Source organism: Callorhinus ursinus, unplaced genomic scaffold, assembly GCF_003265705.2.
Source record: "Callorhinus ursinus isolate GAN/ISIS: 27379988/994484 unplaced genomic scaffold, GSC_fseal_2.0 scaffold12, whole genome shotgun sequence".
Lineage (NCBI taxonomy): Eukaryota > Metazoa > Chordata > Mammalia > Carnivora > Otariidae > Callorhinus > Callorhinus ursinus.
Genome location: NW_027397074.1, coordinates 54,829,242 through 54,844,167, shown reverse-complemented (window position 1 = coordinate 54,844,167; position 14,926 = coordinate 54,829,242). Strand labels below are relative to the sequence as shown.

Sequence of the window (14,926 nt, the reverse complement as noted above, 5' to 3'; positions counted from 1 at the left end):
GCCCAAAATGACAGAATCGCAATTCATTCTTTTTTTTTTTTAAGATTTTATTTATTTATTTGACAGAGAAAGACACAGAGAGAGAGGGAACACAAGCAGGGGGAGTGGGAGAGGGAGAAGCAGGCTTCCCATGGGGCAGGAAGCCTGAGGTGGGGCTCGATCCCAGGACCCTGGGATCATGACCTGAGCCGAAGGCAGACGCTTAACAGCTGAGCCACCCAGGTGCCCCGTCGCAATGCATTCTTCAATAAACTTGCACAATACATTTGTATTAAATAAAAGATTTTCTAAGACTCATATGCTTTTTAAGCTCATTTATATCACACCATATCTTACATCACAAACTGTGTACCTTACCTTTTGTGCTAAAACAGGGCAGGTTCCAAATATTCCAAATACACAATTTCCTACTGTAGTTTAGTAAAGACCACAAACCTATCAGATTTCTTCAAAATTAATCAGCAGAACACTGAAGGATTTCTTTTTTCATGAGAAAGAATGCCAACAAAGCTTATATAATTTATATATAACCATACATTTCCTTTGTTCCCTAATTGAATGTAAACTCTTCTAAAGTAGACAGATGGTTTGCACAAAGAGCTCAATAAATATTGGTTGAATAACTTAGGCTCTCTCTATTGACCCCCACCCTACCATATATCATATCAATACTACTAGCAAATACCAGAAGGCAATTGGCTCTGAAACCCACCCATCCCGTCCTTGGGGAAGTAAGAGTCAGAGTTTAATCACCTGAGCAGAATTTATTTTATTGAGAAGAGTCATCACCTGGTTCCCTTGAATACAAATAATTCACTGGATTCATTAGGCTGTCACAGGAATTCATAAAGGTGCATGAGGTGCCATGAACCTCACTGGCACGGTGAACTTATTCTGGTGACAACACTCCTTTTGTAAGAGAAGGTGTAGGTACGGAGCCGAGTTCTCTTGCTAACTGTTGGTTCTCCTTCATGCCAGCCACCCTAAACCCCAATGAAGCAGAAGGACCCTACCATAAAAACAACCCTTTTCTGGCTGCTATCCCCATGCCCCTTTGCCTTGGAGTTGCTCCCATCCCTGTAGCAGAAAGTTGGCCCCAGGGTTGGGATCACGAACCAGATATTCTGTTGCCTGCAGAAATGCGCATGCTCACTTCATAACCCTGTGCACGCCCAGTAAAGTGTGAGGCTCCGACGTTAGCAGTTGCTTTTGGATGCTCATTTCTTTAGTTTTGTTCAGCGTCCAGTTGATTGAGTCGCTTTACAATCAGGCTGTTGATTTTCTTAAGATCGTCTATGTCCTTTCCCTCAGCTGTTAGTCTTCTTGACACATCATCCATCTTGTTTCCAGTTTGAACTTCAAAATAGAAAACAGACTGTGTTACATTGGTTTCCAGGCTGTTCCGGCTCGTTAGTGCCTTGTGTTGGAGCTTAGCTGAGTGCTGAAAGGTTCCCTTGGCAAGTCCCCTGCTCCGATATCCCAGGCAGCCCAGAAGCCCGGGAGAGAAATTGCTGAAGACTCAAGTTATCTACCAAGTGGATTATTTTTATAATTCATTGGGGCCAGCCTTGACTACCTTTGGAAGCTCTGCACAGATTTTGGCTGAGAAACATCACTGTGAGCAACAGAGGGAAACCCCCCAACATGTCTCATTGTGAGCATGTCAGAGAAGGGATTGTTACATTGTCTTTTTCAGAGACCTCTTCTCAAAAGGTTTTGAGCTCCTCCTCAGGAAATGAGGTTTTCTGGGTTTCAGCCTCTTTTGACATAGCTCTGCTGGTTCTGGATTACCAGCCCATAAACGAATATGTAAGAATTCCCATCAGACCCTCCTAAGAAGAGAGACAATACTTTCAAAATAGAACTCCTTGTAATGAAGTCAGCTATGGAACGGAACACTCTGAGGTCTGCTGATCACAGAGTTAAATTTTCCAAGGCATGTTTCAGGAACTAATGATGTTGGTAACATGCCACAAGGCTTTAGTGGATAAACTAATGTGGGAAGGGAAACTAGACATTAGCGCCTCCCCTCCAGGCTTGGGACAAATTGTTGCTCAGAATCTGCTTCTTCCCCATGTTTACAAAATTAGGCTGGGGCACCTGGGTGGCTCAGTCATTAAGTGTCTGCCTTCGGCTCAGGTTATGATCCTGTGGTCCTGGGATCGAGTCCCATATAGGGCTCCCTGCTCGTCAGGAAGCCTGCTTCTCCCTCTTCCACTCCCCCTGCTTGTGTTCCTGTTCTCGTGCGCTCTCTCTCTCTCTCTCTCTCTCTCTCTCTCTGTCAAATAAATAAATAAAATATTTTTTTAAAAAAAGTAGGCTGGATGAATTAGGGTCCAAGACATGAAGAAAGGATCTTAATTGAGATTTGCTGCAGAGCAAAGCAGGAATCCCACTTGCTCCTGGGGGAAAATGTGAAACGGAAGTAAATGGCTAACACATGAGATCCTTTCCCCTCTTGGGAACCTCCTAGAACATTAATCAAACAGAGAAGGAAGCAGCAGTCATGTTGGCTTAAGCGTGTCCCATGATACACAGATTCCAAATTTAATTCCAAAAAAGAAAAAGAGTTGCACGGGCAAAAAAGTTACCGAAAAATTATATACTGACTTGCCTCTTGGAAACTCACAGGAAGTAAAAAACACTTTGAGCATTAGCTCACTCAGCAATTCTCACTCAGCATTTGACCATAGAATCCTTTTTTTCTCCAGGCCACACTTAATAATATCCCATGCATCCAGTATTCTCTGGAATACACTGCTTGGCCGCTAGAAACTGCCAGCAGAGGCATCCATAGTAATCTACCCTTGCTGTCTATTATTCCTCTTTTGGACAGATTATGACAAAAACATAAAGGCCCCATGGGGCTTTTATTTTTTATTTTTCTAAGATTTTTATTTATTTACTTGAGAGAGAGACAGTGAGAGAGCACAAGCGGGGAGGAGAGGGAGAAGCAGACGCCCCGCTGAGCGTGGAGCCCAATGTGGGGCTCGATTCCGGGACTCAGGGATTGTGACCTGAGCTGAAGGCAGACGCTTAACCGACTGAGCCACCCAGGCACCCCAAGACCCCATGGTTTAATAAGAAAGTAATCGGTATAAAATAAGTCTTCTCTCTCTTATGTAAAAAGACCAGAGTTATAAAGAATACGGGTCCTTTCTCATCCGTGAAAGGCTACGAATTTGCACTAAATCCCACTGAGAGCAAAAAGATTTCCTTGTTAAGGATGAGCACAGGCCAAGTTCATTTCCAGATGCCTGTGCCAACTCTGGTCTTAGGTTAAGCTTTGTCTGAAAGCCACAGGAAGTCCTTACTTCATTACTTCAACGTAGGCAATGGAGGGCAGGGGACCTCTGGAGCCAGGCAGATGAGGGTGTGGATCCCAGTTCTGCCTCTGATTAGCAGGGTAAACATGGAGAGGTAAACTCTCTGGGACTTAGTCTCACATGGATGGAATAGGATTATTAAATACTATCTTAAAAGGTAAAGACTGAAGATAATGGATTTATGTGTCTGGCACAGAGCAACTGCCCAATAAAGACATTCTTTATTCATGTCTTCTTTCCGTTTCTTCATATGACTTTGCCCTCAATATAAAACACCAGCAGCAAATTTAAAATAAACCATATTTATAATGATGGTGATAAAGTGCATGCTCTTTGAGGTCGGGTGGGAGTGTCTTTGGGCACTTATCAGCTGTGGACCTTGGGCACGGTAAATAACCAAAGCCTCAGCCTCCCTAAAACCAGAGTAATAGTAGATGCTACACCAGAGAGCTGTTATGAGATTGCGAGCAAACAGGCATCAAGTGCTTCACCCAGTGCCTGCGACAGTGAGTGCCCAATAGATAGCATATGTTATCAGCGGTGCCCTTAATCTTACTACCTATCGTCCCACAGAAGAGAGGAGGTCCTTTGGGTGGCTCTCCTGTCTGTGGGCATACCTAAAATTTCCTCGTAGTTTAACTCAGTCATTGTCCCAGATGCATGTGGCAGAATGATAATTGGAGCATTCATTTTGGTTGGTGTAACATTTCAGAAGAGTAACCCATGGGCTCTTTCTGGCCCTGGAAGTTCAGGAACAACCCACATCCAACAGGCGGTCAGATACAAGGGCATCATTACTGTAAGGAGAATTGCCCTTGCAGCTTCTAAGTGCAAGAAGGCAAGGGCTGGGCGAGAGAGAAGCAATTAAACATCATGCCTCCCCACCTGCCCCACCCCCGAGGCTGGATAAAGACCTTTTAGCTGGAAGGCAGGAATTTGGGGAAGAAAAGGCATCGGAAGCTCTAAAAGAGTCACGCCCTCTGCCCACCTGTCTCCCTCCCCATCACCACCACCTCTACCTCTAATCCTGAATGAATTTAAATTAAAGGCATTCCAAAGACAAGGGCTCTACTTCTCCTTGAAGACGTTTGAAGGCTACACGGCGTGCAGAGTAGGAAAGGGCAGAAGAAATGACGGTGTGGTGGATCCTCGGGGGGAAAAGGTGTCTAAGATGACTCCCATCTCGGGCTCCTTCCACTTTTTCTCTCGGGGCCGGGAGGGAGCTGAAAAATCCCAGATGATGGCCCGCAGGGGTTAGCCGAGAGAGAAAACTGGGGGGCTCAAGGGGAGGGGGCAGCACCCCTGCCCCTGCCAGGGCACTGAGGTCTGGGAGGGTCTCTTGGCTGAGGAGCTGTGTGGGACAGCGCGGGTCACCAGGGGAGGTGGTGGCAGCTCACACAGCCTGGGCAGTGTCAAGCAGGAGAGAAGGGCCTCATCACCTCCCTAACGCTGCCACCGGGACCCTGCCCCAGTCCTCAGTGCTTCCGGCTGATTCCTAAGTGAGAAACCCTGGAAAGGAGTTTGAAGCCTGAACGTGACTCTCTGGTACAGAGCGGAATTAATGGAGCGGTTATGCACCGGATCAAGCAAACTGAGAATCAGCAAGGATAAGCCGCCGACCATTTGACAGCGAGGGACTCCAAGTAAGACAGTAAAGTCATAGTAGGCACTTGTGAACTTTGGGCACTGTGGGCTTGTGTCTCTGCGACCCTCTCAGAACTGCAGGGCTCACTCAGGGCATCCGCCCTCCCTCTGTCCTTCAGGGAGCGTAGCCGTGAGTGCCAAAAAGCAGGGACCCCTTGCCAGATCAAAGTTAAAGAACCAGCCACAAAGTAAGAGCGTTTAAGTAATGAGAACATGTCGGTGGTACTTACCTATTAGAAAAATCACGAAGGAAACCAGGGCCAGGCTGACAATCAGCACCGTTATCAGCCCCATAAAAAATAGACTATGACTTCCATTTCCTGAGTTAGTGCCAACGTCTGGGATTTTCTCCTGGAGGGCTGATATGAAACAAACAAAAACAAGGACAAAAACTCCTCAGCAGACAGCTTTTCCGAAGACCTGACCGGTCCCCCATGATTAGAGGTGTGAGTAAGGGATACACCCATTTTCCCCTGTCATCGCCCTGGAGAGTGACTTATGTTTTAGGAATGTCTTTGGGCTGGTGCTCTTTGTGAATTTTTTACCTTCTTCAACATCGCTATTCAAAAAACAAGCAGGGTTAAGCAATCTCCTTGGAAAGTTCTTTGAAGATGGTGTTAACACTGAAGGAGCAGGACCTGGGCTTTTCTTTGGGTGAGTGGGGGAGGCTGCACACGTTAAGGGTTCAAGGCGATGGAGGTTCTATCACCATTTCCCCCAACGTGACCCAGGAGTAAAACACAGCTGGCTGGGACACCTCTTCTGAGTAGAAGGCTAAATACTGTGGGATGTCTCCCAGGTAACTCCTTGCAGCATAGGAGTGATCAGTTTAGCCCACATCCATTTAAACAGAAAAATAGCGCCAATGTATTTTGGTTTCTTAGAGCTCTCTCTGGGATGGACCTGCTCTGGAAACAAGGTTCTTTTAAATGTTCTGCAGTTAAATTGAGACTGCAGCCATGCTTCTAGAGCAGCTTGGGTCAGCCAGAGCATGAAGTGTCTGCATGTGGCCATCATTTTTAAGGCCTGTGGGCCTGGTAACACCCAAATTAAAATCAGTAAGAAATAGAGAAACTTGGGGTAATGGAGACGAATGACTTCCTTTCTGTATTCTCTCCTACTTGGCATCTGTCCCACACACTGTGCTGCTTGACTGTAGCTGGGTGGGTGCCTTGTGTCCTGGGCTCCGTCACCTGCAACAACTTTTGCTTCCTAATCAAAGCGATGGCCTAAGCTGGCACCCAAACACCTGTTTCTATTGAGACTGACTGCAATAAAGGCAGGTGAAAACCCGAACGCATTGAAATGAAGAAAAAAGCGAGACCTCAGGAAGGGTTGAGAAGGGGAATGATAGATACAAATGTGGGACAGTCCGAGTTTAGAACGGGAATGGAACAAGTGGCCAGGGGAAAATTAATGCTTGTGTTTGACTGTCAGAGTTTAAGCTGGAAAAATGGGGCTCAGAATGAGCTGATCGAGCTCGTTTACAATATTTAGGGAACAAAGTACACATTTAGTATTTAGCAGATTTTTGTTTTGCTTTCCCCCTCCTTTCTTTAACCCTTTAATTGGCGCCATTTGTAATTTGTAAGCAGAAAATGGAGTTGACTTCTTTGCCCGGAAAAATTCTAATGACTTTTTAAAAGTTGGAGGAATGCGTGGACTATTTTCCAGGAATCCACTACAAAGTCAGAGCTCTCTAGGAAAGTGGGCCCCACCGGTGACCTGGCTGGGGTCCCCAGAAGGTGCAACCGCCGCCAAGAGGGAGAAGCAAACCTCCTGGAAGACCTGCAGGCTCCACCCCTTTCCAGGGAGAGACACTCCACAGAACGTCTCAGAACTCCTTAAGACAGATTCCACATCTTGCTTAGGAGTCAAGCCCCTAAGCCTGCCAAGTATTAAGAGAACAAAAACAAAAATTGCCTGATAATAAATAGACCTTCCAGAGCTGAGGTGTTCCTAATGCCTCCCCTGCCCCCGCCCCACACACCCCCTACAGGTCCAGATTAGCATTTGCTATTTTTAGGTGGCCTAGAAGCTAGGAAGGGCCACCAAGCCTGGGAGGGCACACATACGGAACAGGTGCTGTGATCCAGCAGGACAGAGGTTTAGTTTGTTTAAGTCATTTATGGAATCCACAATATAAAGTTTTCTGTCTTCTGGCATGCCTCGAGGGCCGGTGTCCTGGGAATGATTCATTGTTCCTGGAAGAAAACAGTGACAGGAAGCAGAAGGCTGGGCCCAGAGCCCAGAATCACAAGAATCACAGGCCACAGGCACATAAAGAAACCCCCACATGCATTACTTCCAGCTGAAGGTCTAGAAAAGCTGTGCTTGTCCAGAGGAAATTTTTCCATGTGGGGACAACTTTGTACCTTTTTTTTTTTGCTTGGCTTGCCAGGAAGCTCAGACTCAAGTGTGTGGCCCAATGTGAGCCCTTTATACCTTGCTTCTCTGAATATCCACCTCCTCCTCCTCTGATTTCTCAGTTCTCACTATTTTTCCTGGGCCTGCTTTTTATTTTGAAAGTTATTTTAAAATATTTTTCTTTTATTACATTATTTATATTCTGTGAGATGCCTCAAGTCCTTTGCCCAAGAAAAGTATGTATAAACATAAAGAAAGATAAAACTAAGCTAGTCAGCCTGTGGCCCAAAGATTCTGAAGGGGGAAGAGAATTTTATGGTGAACCATCCTAATTGTATGAGGCTTTAAAACAAAAGTGCAATTTTCTTTTAAAGATTTTGTTTTTTGGGGAGTGAGGAGTGGGGCAGAGGCAGAGGGAGAGAGAGAATCTCAAGCAGACGCCACACTGAGCACGGAGCCTGACGCGGGGCTCGATCCCACAACCCTGAGATCATGACCTGAGCTGAAATCAAGAGTCAGACACTCAACCAACTGCACAAAACTGCAATTTTTATATTCTCCCTCAATATGGCATATGAGTTTCTACCTTAAATGTATCCTTTAACCATGAGATGCTGGCTGGGAGTCCTCAAGAAAATCTTCACAAGCTTAGGTGCTACAGACAGGAACCGTATGGCGAGCTGGAGGCTAGACTCTGGGACGTCTGAGGTCTCTTCCCCCTGAGTTTCCTTAGATCGAGGTCACTTACATAATACAGAATTTTAAAAGTGAGGCTTACATTTTCTAACGACAGCACAACTTCAAGCAACCCCAAAAAGCCTGAGTGGATTTAAAAGGTCTATTTTAAGATGTCTGTCCAGCACAACAGAGAACTTGCAGCCCTTTAATTACATGAAATACAGGGCTCTAGGAAGACAAATTCAAATTACTATCAAAGCCGTCTCTTTCACAGTTACCTCTTTTCATAAAATGAGTCTAATAGTGATACAGGGCTTTTTGATCTGAAAGGGATTGTAGACAGGTTCTAGTCTGGTCCCCATCCTTCCTCCAAGTGAAGAAATTGAAGCTGAGCTGGTGAATGCCCAGGATCATACGTTTAGTTAGCTGCAGAGCTGGAAGCGGGCCTCTTGCTTCAGAGTTCATGTGTCGCCCCTTTCTTCTCCACATCTCTCCCTAACCCTCTTTCAAGCCTCAGCTCAAACCTCACCTCCTCTAAGAATCAACCTGCCTTTCTTCTGTGCTTTTGCCGGATGTGGTACATTCTTCCACCAGGACACTTATACTATTTTATAGCATTTATTGCTCACATCTTTGACTTTCCCAACTGACTTAAAACTCCTGAGGGTGGGCGCCAATCCTATTCTCCAAATACTCAGTGTCAAATATATAAGCCAGTGACTTACGGTAAGTGGGAGCAACTAAAATATTTTATTCAAGAGTTGAAGCTCACCATTTTCAAAAGAATTTGAGGCAGTTAATAATAAATACACTAACAGAAATAAAACTGAGTGTAAAAATCCTCATGTGATATCTACTTGGTCTCTGGTAAAGTCGATAAGCTTTGTGCCTGCTGATAAGGGGACAACACTAATTCCTGTGAACATTTTAAATTTTTCTTTCAATAGCAGTTACAGAATGAAGAAAATAGGAGAAACCAAATTCAGGGGAAAGAAAGATGTGAACACCTGTAGATCTGAAAAAGAATCAGCCATTTCCTAAATAGATTAAACTGCATTTGAAAATATTAAAAACCAGGAATTTCCCAGTGATACCTGAAACCCACTAGTACTTGTGGGAAAAAAAAAATGCTCCTGAAGCCCTAAGAAAAACAGTTCAAAATGGACTGGGGCGCCTGGGTGGCTCAGTTAGTTGAGCGGCTGCCTCTTGATTTTGTCTCATGATCCGCGCTCAGCACGGAGGCTGCTTAAGATTCTCTCCCTCTGCCCCGCCCACCACACGGGCTCTCTCGCTCTCTCTCTCTCTAAAACAAATAAATGAATCTTTAAAAAAAATGTCATGGACTAATTAAACTTTTTCTCAAAGCTAAAAATTAAACAAGGTGTTTCAGTTATCCTGAAATTTTAATTAACAAAAACACATGATTCTCTGGGTACTTTAGATTAGCTACTACTAAATCACCTTAGATATTGATATTACTGAATCCCAAATATACCCATGGAGCATTCCTAAGGGAATGACATGAAGTGATCATTTTTTAAAAAGCAGCAATGGCATATAAAATAAAGGAGCCTTAGAGATCAATCAAATCTTATCCTCTCACAGACAAAACCATAGGGACTGAAGCATGGTCACAGAGTTCTATTCTTCCAGAGATGTTTTGCATTTTATCATCTCTTACACTTTACTATCCCCAATACTAATACCTGTTGAGGCATAAAGGTTGTATGTGTCACATCATAAGATCATCATTCCGGCCACGGCTTCTATTTTAGGCTTGGTGACTGACGCGTGGTTCATTTTTGGTCTCTGACTTAATGTCCTTGAGCCTTAGCTTCCCCTTTAGGAATGGAATTCCTATTGCTCAAATCTCATACTGAAGCTTAATCGACATTTACAAAATGGAGGGCCAACTAGAAAGTCATAGCCACAAAAGCTAACCTAAGAGCCGTGCAGCTAATTAAATCTCCAAATTATTAGCCTTGCTACTGACTGCAAAGGTGACTAGTGCAACATCAACTCCAAAAGCACAAAGGCAGCAACTTCAAGTAAGCTATGAAGCGCCCTGAAAGTAAATTTCTTCTTCAGGGTAAAGTCACAATATAAATAGATGCCGTTTTCATGTATTTTTAGATTAACTACAACATGTGAATGGAAAATAAAGAACTGACGAAGAAAACAGAGTTGGGTGTCTGTGGTTCCTGGCCACCAAGGGCTTACCAATGACTCAGTGAGTAGAGGGATATGGGGTCACCTGGCCCTAAAACTAGGACCCACGGCTGTTGGCACCCAGTTGTTGCTATCTTTGGCACCTCCATAGAAGGGCAACAATCAGCAGGGCTGGTTACTAAATTCTGCATCATACTAGCTCAGCCCTCCTCCCTGACCCTGGTGTGCAGATCTGCTCATTGAGACTGACCGAAGCAGTATCCTTTTAACGGGGCCCTTTCTGATACCTTGCACTGAAACATGTAAGTAATTTCATTTTCCTCCAGCTTAGATCAATGCTCACAGCTGATTCTTTTCATCACTTAAGGACTCTCACTACCTACAAATAAATATTCTGACAAAATAGCTGTCTATGAAAAATGGCTTTGCTCTTTAGTTTTTTTCCCATAAGTGCTCGGTATCAAAGCTCAGAAATAACACACCAGTATTGTTTGCCACAGAATCATTATTGTTATAATAGGGCTTAATTCAAAGCTAATAGGAAGCTTTATTGAGTGAATCATGGTAATTTGTTCTTTAATTCCATTTCAGAGTCAGTGCCTCTTCACATTCAGGAATTAATTTTTTAAATCAAGTCTAAATCATTTCTATCAAAAGTTAAAAGCACAGAGCACGAGCCACAAAAAACATCCCAGCCTCAAGAATCATAATTCAGGGTCGGCAGAGTAATAGCATGCAAATTACTTACAAAAATGTGAGCTTTGACTGCTAGGTTGCCAGGAAAAAAAAAAAAAACTATTCAGAAGCAACTGCAATAAAACTTTCTACAAATTCTGTGGTTCTTTCTTTGCCTTCCTTCAGCGCACAGGTGCTCCTACAGGGCCCAGAAACCCCAGCATGACTCTTGTCTATATTTAGTGTTAATTTAGCCAAGCAACGTAAGATCCCAAATACTAACTTTTCTCAAAAGGTCTGAGGTTTTTCGTGAATATATTACCGAAACTATGCTTTAAAAAGAAAAAGCCACCCTGCCTTGATTCAGTTGGTAACTGATGAGGTTCTTATTGGACCCAAGTTCATGTCCTTATTTGGCTCCTGTGTCTGTGTAAGCGGACACATTTCTAGCGCTCCGGCCCTTCTATGCTCCCATATATGAATATCCAGTAGCGGACTGGAGCTGCCATTCTGACAACTAACCTGCAGAGGACTCCGGGCCAACCAGAGGACGGCAATCAGCAAGGACAGAGTAAGGGTGTGGTATTGACTAGGGGGATGGCGCGGCGGAGAGTTCCTAGGGCTTCCAGGAGCTACGAAACAGGACTGTGAGTGGGAGATTGTATGGCTTCAGACCCACCGCAGGCGAGGGAAGCACTTGGTCTCATCCACTTCCCTCTCTACTCTACTCAAAGGCTTTATTTACTCTGTGGGTTTTAAGGCATGCTCCTTTCTCAGGAATGTCAGGCTCTGTCTTGTGTGGCTCCCTCACACACATGCCAAGGAGCTTCTGCCCTCTGCTGTACATAAAAGGAGCTACAGTGAGTCCCATTTGCCGGCCATGGGGACAGGCTATCCCTGCAGGACGCCGAGGGCTAGGTAGTAAACTGATTCGCAGTCCTTCCGAATCCCACCGTCCACTGCCACTTCCAAATGGACATGATTCGTCCTTGAAACATTTTGTACCTCATTGAGAAAATGTTTGCTTCACAGGACTTCCTTTACATTTATATTCAGTACGGAGCTCACTCTACTTTTAGGGGAAAGGAATGCCTTTTTCTTAGCCCTCATCGGTACCAGCGGACCAATTCATGGAGGAAGACGATATAACTAGTAACCGTCTTCTCAGAGGTATATTGTACAGTAAAAAGTTATGCCAAATTCCATGAAAAATGAAAATGTTTGTTTGCTATTATCATCCTGTTTTCGAAATAATCTCCATACTACCTATCTTAAACCATCAAACTTTTGAAAAAAATAATAGAATGGCCTCATTTTGAGCATTTAGTTTTTCTCTCTCCTATAGCCTTACCACCTGTGAAGTATCAATCCCCCTTCAGGGATGAGGAAGATGGAGCCTAAGCAATTCCTTACACCGAAATCCGAATAAAACCATGGTGGTTTTTTTTAAGGATTTTATTTATGTATTTGAGAGAGAGATCACAAGCGGGGAGGAGAGGGAGAGAAAGGCTCCCTGCCGAGCAGGGAGCCCGATGCAGGGCTCGATCCCAGGACCCTGGGACCATGACCTGAGCTGAAGGCAGATGCTTAACCAACTGAGCCACCCAGGTGCCCCTGAATTTTTAAACCAGTGAAGGGGATGGAAGTTTTTATGGCTTATGACCAATCGTCTCCAATTTTCTAGAGAACCACATTAAGAGCAAAGCAAGAGGACATACCTCATTTTATCTATTACATACCTGAAAGAGCACATCAAGAACAGTTCAGAGCCACAAGAAAATAGGTATTCCCACCTGAATTATCTGGGGGCATCTGTATTTGACTTTTATTTCAAATACTTTATTCTATCTAAATTCAACTCCCAGGAAATTCAGTAAATGTCATCAGACTTGGAATGCTTTCATGGAATGCTTGTTTGCTCCAAAATTAATGTTTGAGCTTCAAAATAAAGAACTTAGTAGGCAGGGACCCTTTTAAATTCCTTTAAACCAGCAAGATTAATGAAGAATCAAAGAATGAACTGGTCTATCATACACCATTTTACTACTTTCCAGAAAACTCAAACATTTGTATAGAATCCCTTGTTGAGCAACCACCCTTAATTTCATGAAAATGTACCCATCTATAAACTTAATATGCAGATTAACACTCATTTCTCTCTTCTTCCTCCTAAAACCCCAGTAAAAAGGCAGAATAGGAATAAAAATTACAAAACCACAAGAATGAAAATTGGAATACTGAACAAGATTTCAACAAATATATTGAATATGGAAGAGAACGTGGTTGTTAGCCTGCCTTGGCAGGACTCCAGAGGACGATCACTGATGAGTGAGGGGAATTGCAGAATCCAGGCAGGCTCAGGAACTGGAGGCAACATGAAGTATGGAGCTAAACACAGGCAGGTCATTTCATGAACACTGGAAAACTGCGTTACAGAAATCTCCCAGAAAGAAAAATATATGAATGAAAAATAAGGTCAGAGGCTCAATCCAGCAGCTCTAGTTATGTCATGGGGTTTGGGCACAAAGAAAATGTGTGTGTGTGTGCGTGCGCGTGTGTGTGCGCATGCGTGCGCACGCGCGCGCTCAGTTGGGTTTTTTGGTTTGGGGGTGGGGTGCGGTGCAGGGCAGGGTCAAGAACTTACAAATATTTTCCAGATTGCCAGGGGCCACCAAACCACAGTATCATACAATTTTAGAATGCTAGAGCCTCTAACAAAAAAAAAATCAGAATAAAAACTGTACAACACTTTAGAATAGAGCAATGCCTTTGAAATTCTTATCTACCTCAAGTTTTATATACCAATCCATACTACCTTTCAGACATAGCAGTACTCTCAAAGTAACTGACCTCCCATGCACCCATTCCCAGTTACTCAAGGAAGGAAGTGTTCTACTTTAGCAAGTAATCTAATAACCAAGACGTAGGGCTCAAGAAATGCAGATTCCAGCCCGAGAGGAAAACAAATCCCAGGATGATGAAGTCTCAGGAAACAGCTCTCTACATGGGTAAGAAAGAAATTAGTTTAGACTGAAACAAGTATATGGTAGAGCTTTGACCATGTCAAAAACAGATTTAAAGAAAGTTTTACCTATTTGAGACTGTTTTGGAAGAATTAGTGATGTGTATGTAAAACCAAGACAAAATGTTGAGAGTGGAAATAGAAGCACAGTAAACTAGTTCAGGAATGAACACAGAAATATGGTCGCTATAATGCAACGATGCCAGTTTAATGAAAAAATACTGGGAGAATGAGAAAAAAGTAAAAAGGCAGAAACCTTCATCTATCAAATAGGAAGCTGTCAGAGGTTTGTAAACATAGTAAATTAATAAATAGGCAGTATAAGCCTATTACTCAGAAACCTGAAACCAAGGCGCTAGGAAAAACCTCAAGGCTGAAATGCCCCCTAGGGAATGTTAAAGGACGAGCCAGGAGCTAACATTTTTCCTTACAATCTTTGCAGTACCATTAAGCTATGTATATAGATTTTAATAAAAATTCATTATTTAAAAGTATGTATACATACAGGAAATTGACAATTTGGGGGGCAAAAACACTACTTGCAATCTCCTTTCCACAGTTCTAACCTACTTGGGAGTACAAGGAGGTGACAGCATGCACACTCAAGTTCTGGATTCCAAGGCAGTCTTCCTCTGCACCCGATCTGAGGGGTGGGCCGGACACTGGCAGCAGCAAGAGCGCCCCCTCAGGCCAGCCCATGTGCAAGGAGGGGCCCCATCAGACCTCCCAGAGATGTGGAAAATGCAGGAGAGGAAAAACGCTAGTTTGTGAAGTACCTTCAATGATTTTGGTTCTTCTCTACAGTGTACATGCTTCCCCACCCCTCGTGCCTTATTAGTTTTCTGCACTAATACCAAAGAAATGATATGCTACAATATTATTCTACAGTAATATTCCCAATGACATTGCTACATTTTTTTCATTTATTTTCATGTGTCCAAATATACAAAGTAAGTTCTGTCTCACTCCCTACCTAGGTTGGTCATTTTGAACGCTACTTCAGACCCATAAATGTTTCTTCTACTAGAAAAGAAGCACTTTTTAT

General features: G+C 43.6%; 1 protein-coding gene across 2 annotated transcripts; it reads right to left on the bottom strand.

The window, feature by feature from the left end:
- Positions 1–201: 201 nt before the first annotated feature.
- On the bottom strand, positions 202–11,271 carry LSMEM1 (leucine rich single-pass membrane protein 1). 2 transcript variants are annotated; one of them, XM_025873191.2, is made up of 4 exons: positions 10,933–11,271; positions 7,046–7,174; positions 5,201–5,329; positions 202–1,356 (listed from the first exon to the last, which is right to left on the bottom strand). In XM_025873191.2, the coding sequence occupies exons 2-4, from the start codon at positions 7,167–7,169 to the stop codon at positions 1,226–1,228; spliced, it is 384 nt and encodes a 127-aa protein (XP_025728976.1). In that variant the 5' UTR covers positions 7,170–7,174; positions 10,933–11,271; the 3' UTR covers positions 202–1,225. The 2 variants fall into 2 exon arrangements, with proteins under 2 accessions (XP_025728976.1, XP_073754695.1); XM_073898594.1 differs by lacking the exon at positions 10,933–11,271 and adding an exon at positions 9,722–9,813.
- Positions 11,272–14,926: the final 3,655 nt, after the last annotated feature.

What these genes read in the sequence shown, in the direction of transcription:
- LSMEM1 (XM_025873191.2), bottom strand. Translation starts at nt 7,169, where the DNA reads ATGAATCATTCCCAGGACACCGGCCCTCGAGGCATGCCAGAAGACAGA. An exon ending in TGGATCACAGCACCTGTTCC is followed by an intron (nt 5,330 to 7,045) that starts GTATGTGTGCCC and finishes GTTTCATATCAG; the next exon opens with CCCTCCAGGAGAAAATCCCA. An exon ending in CTTCGTGATTTTTCTAATAG is followed by an intron (nt 1,357 to 5,200) that starts GTAAGTACCACC and finishes TCTATTTTGAAG; the next exon opens with TTCAAACTGGAAACAAGATG.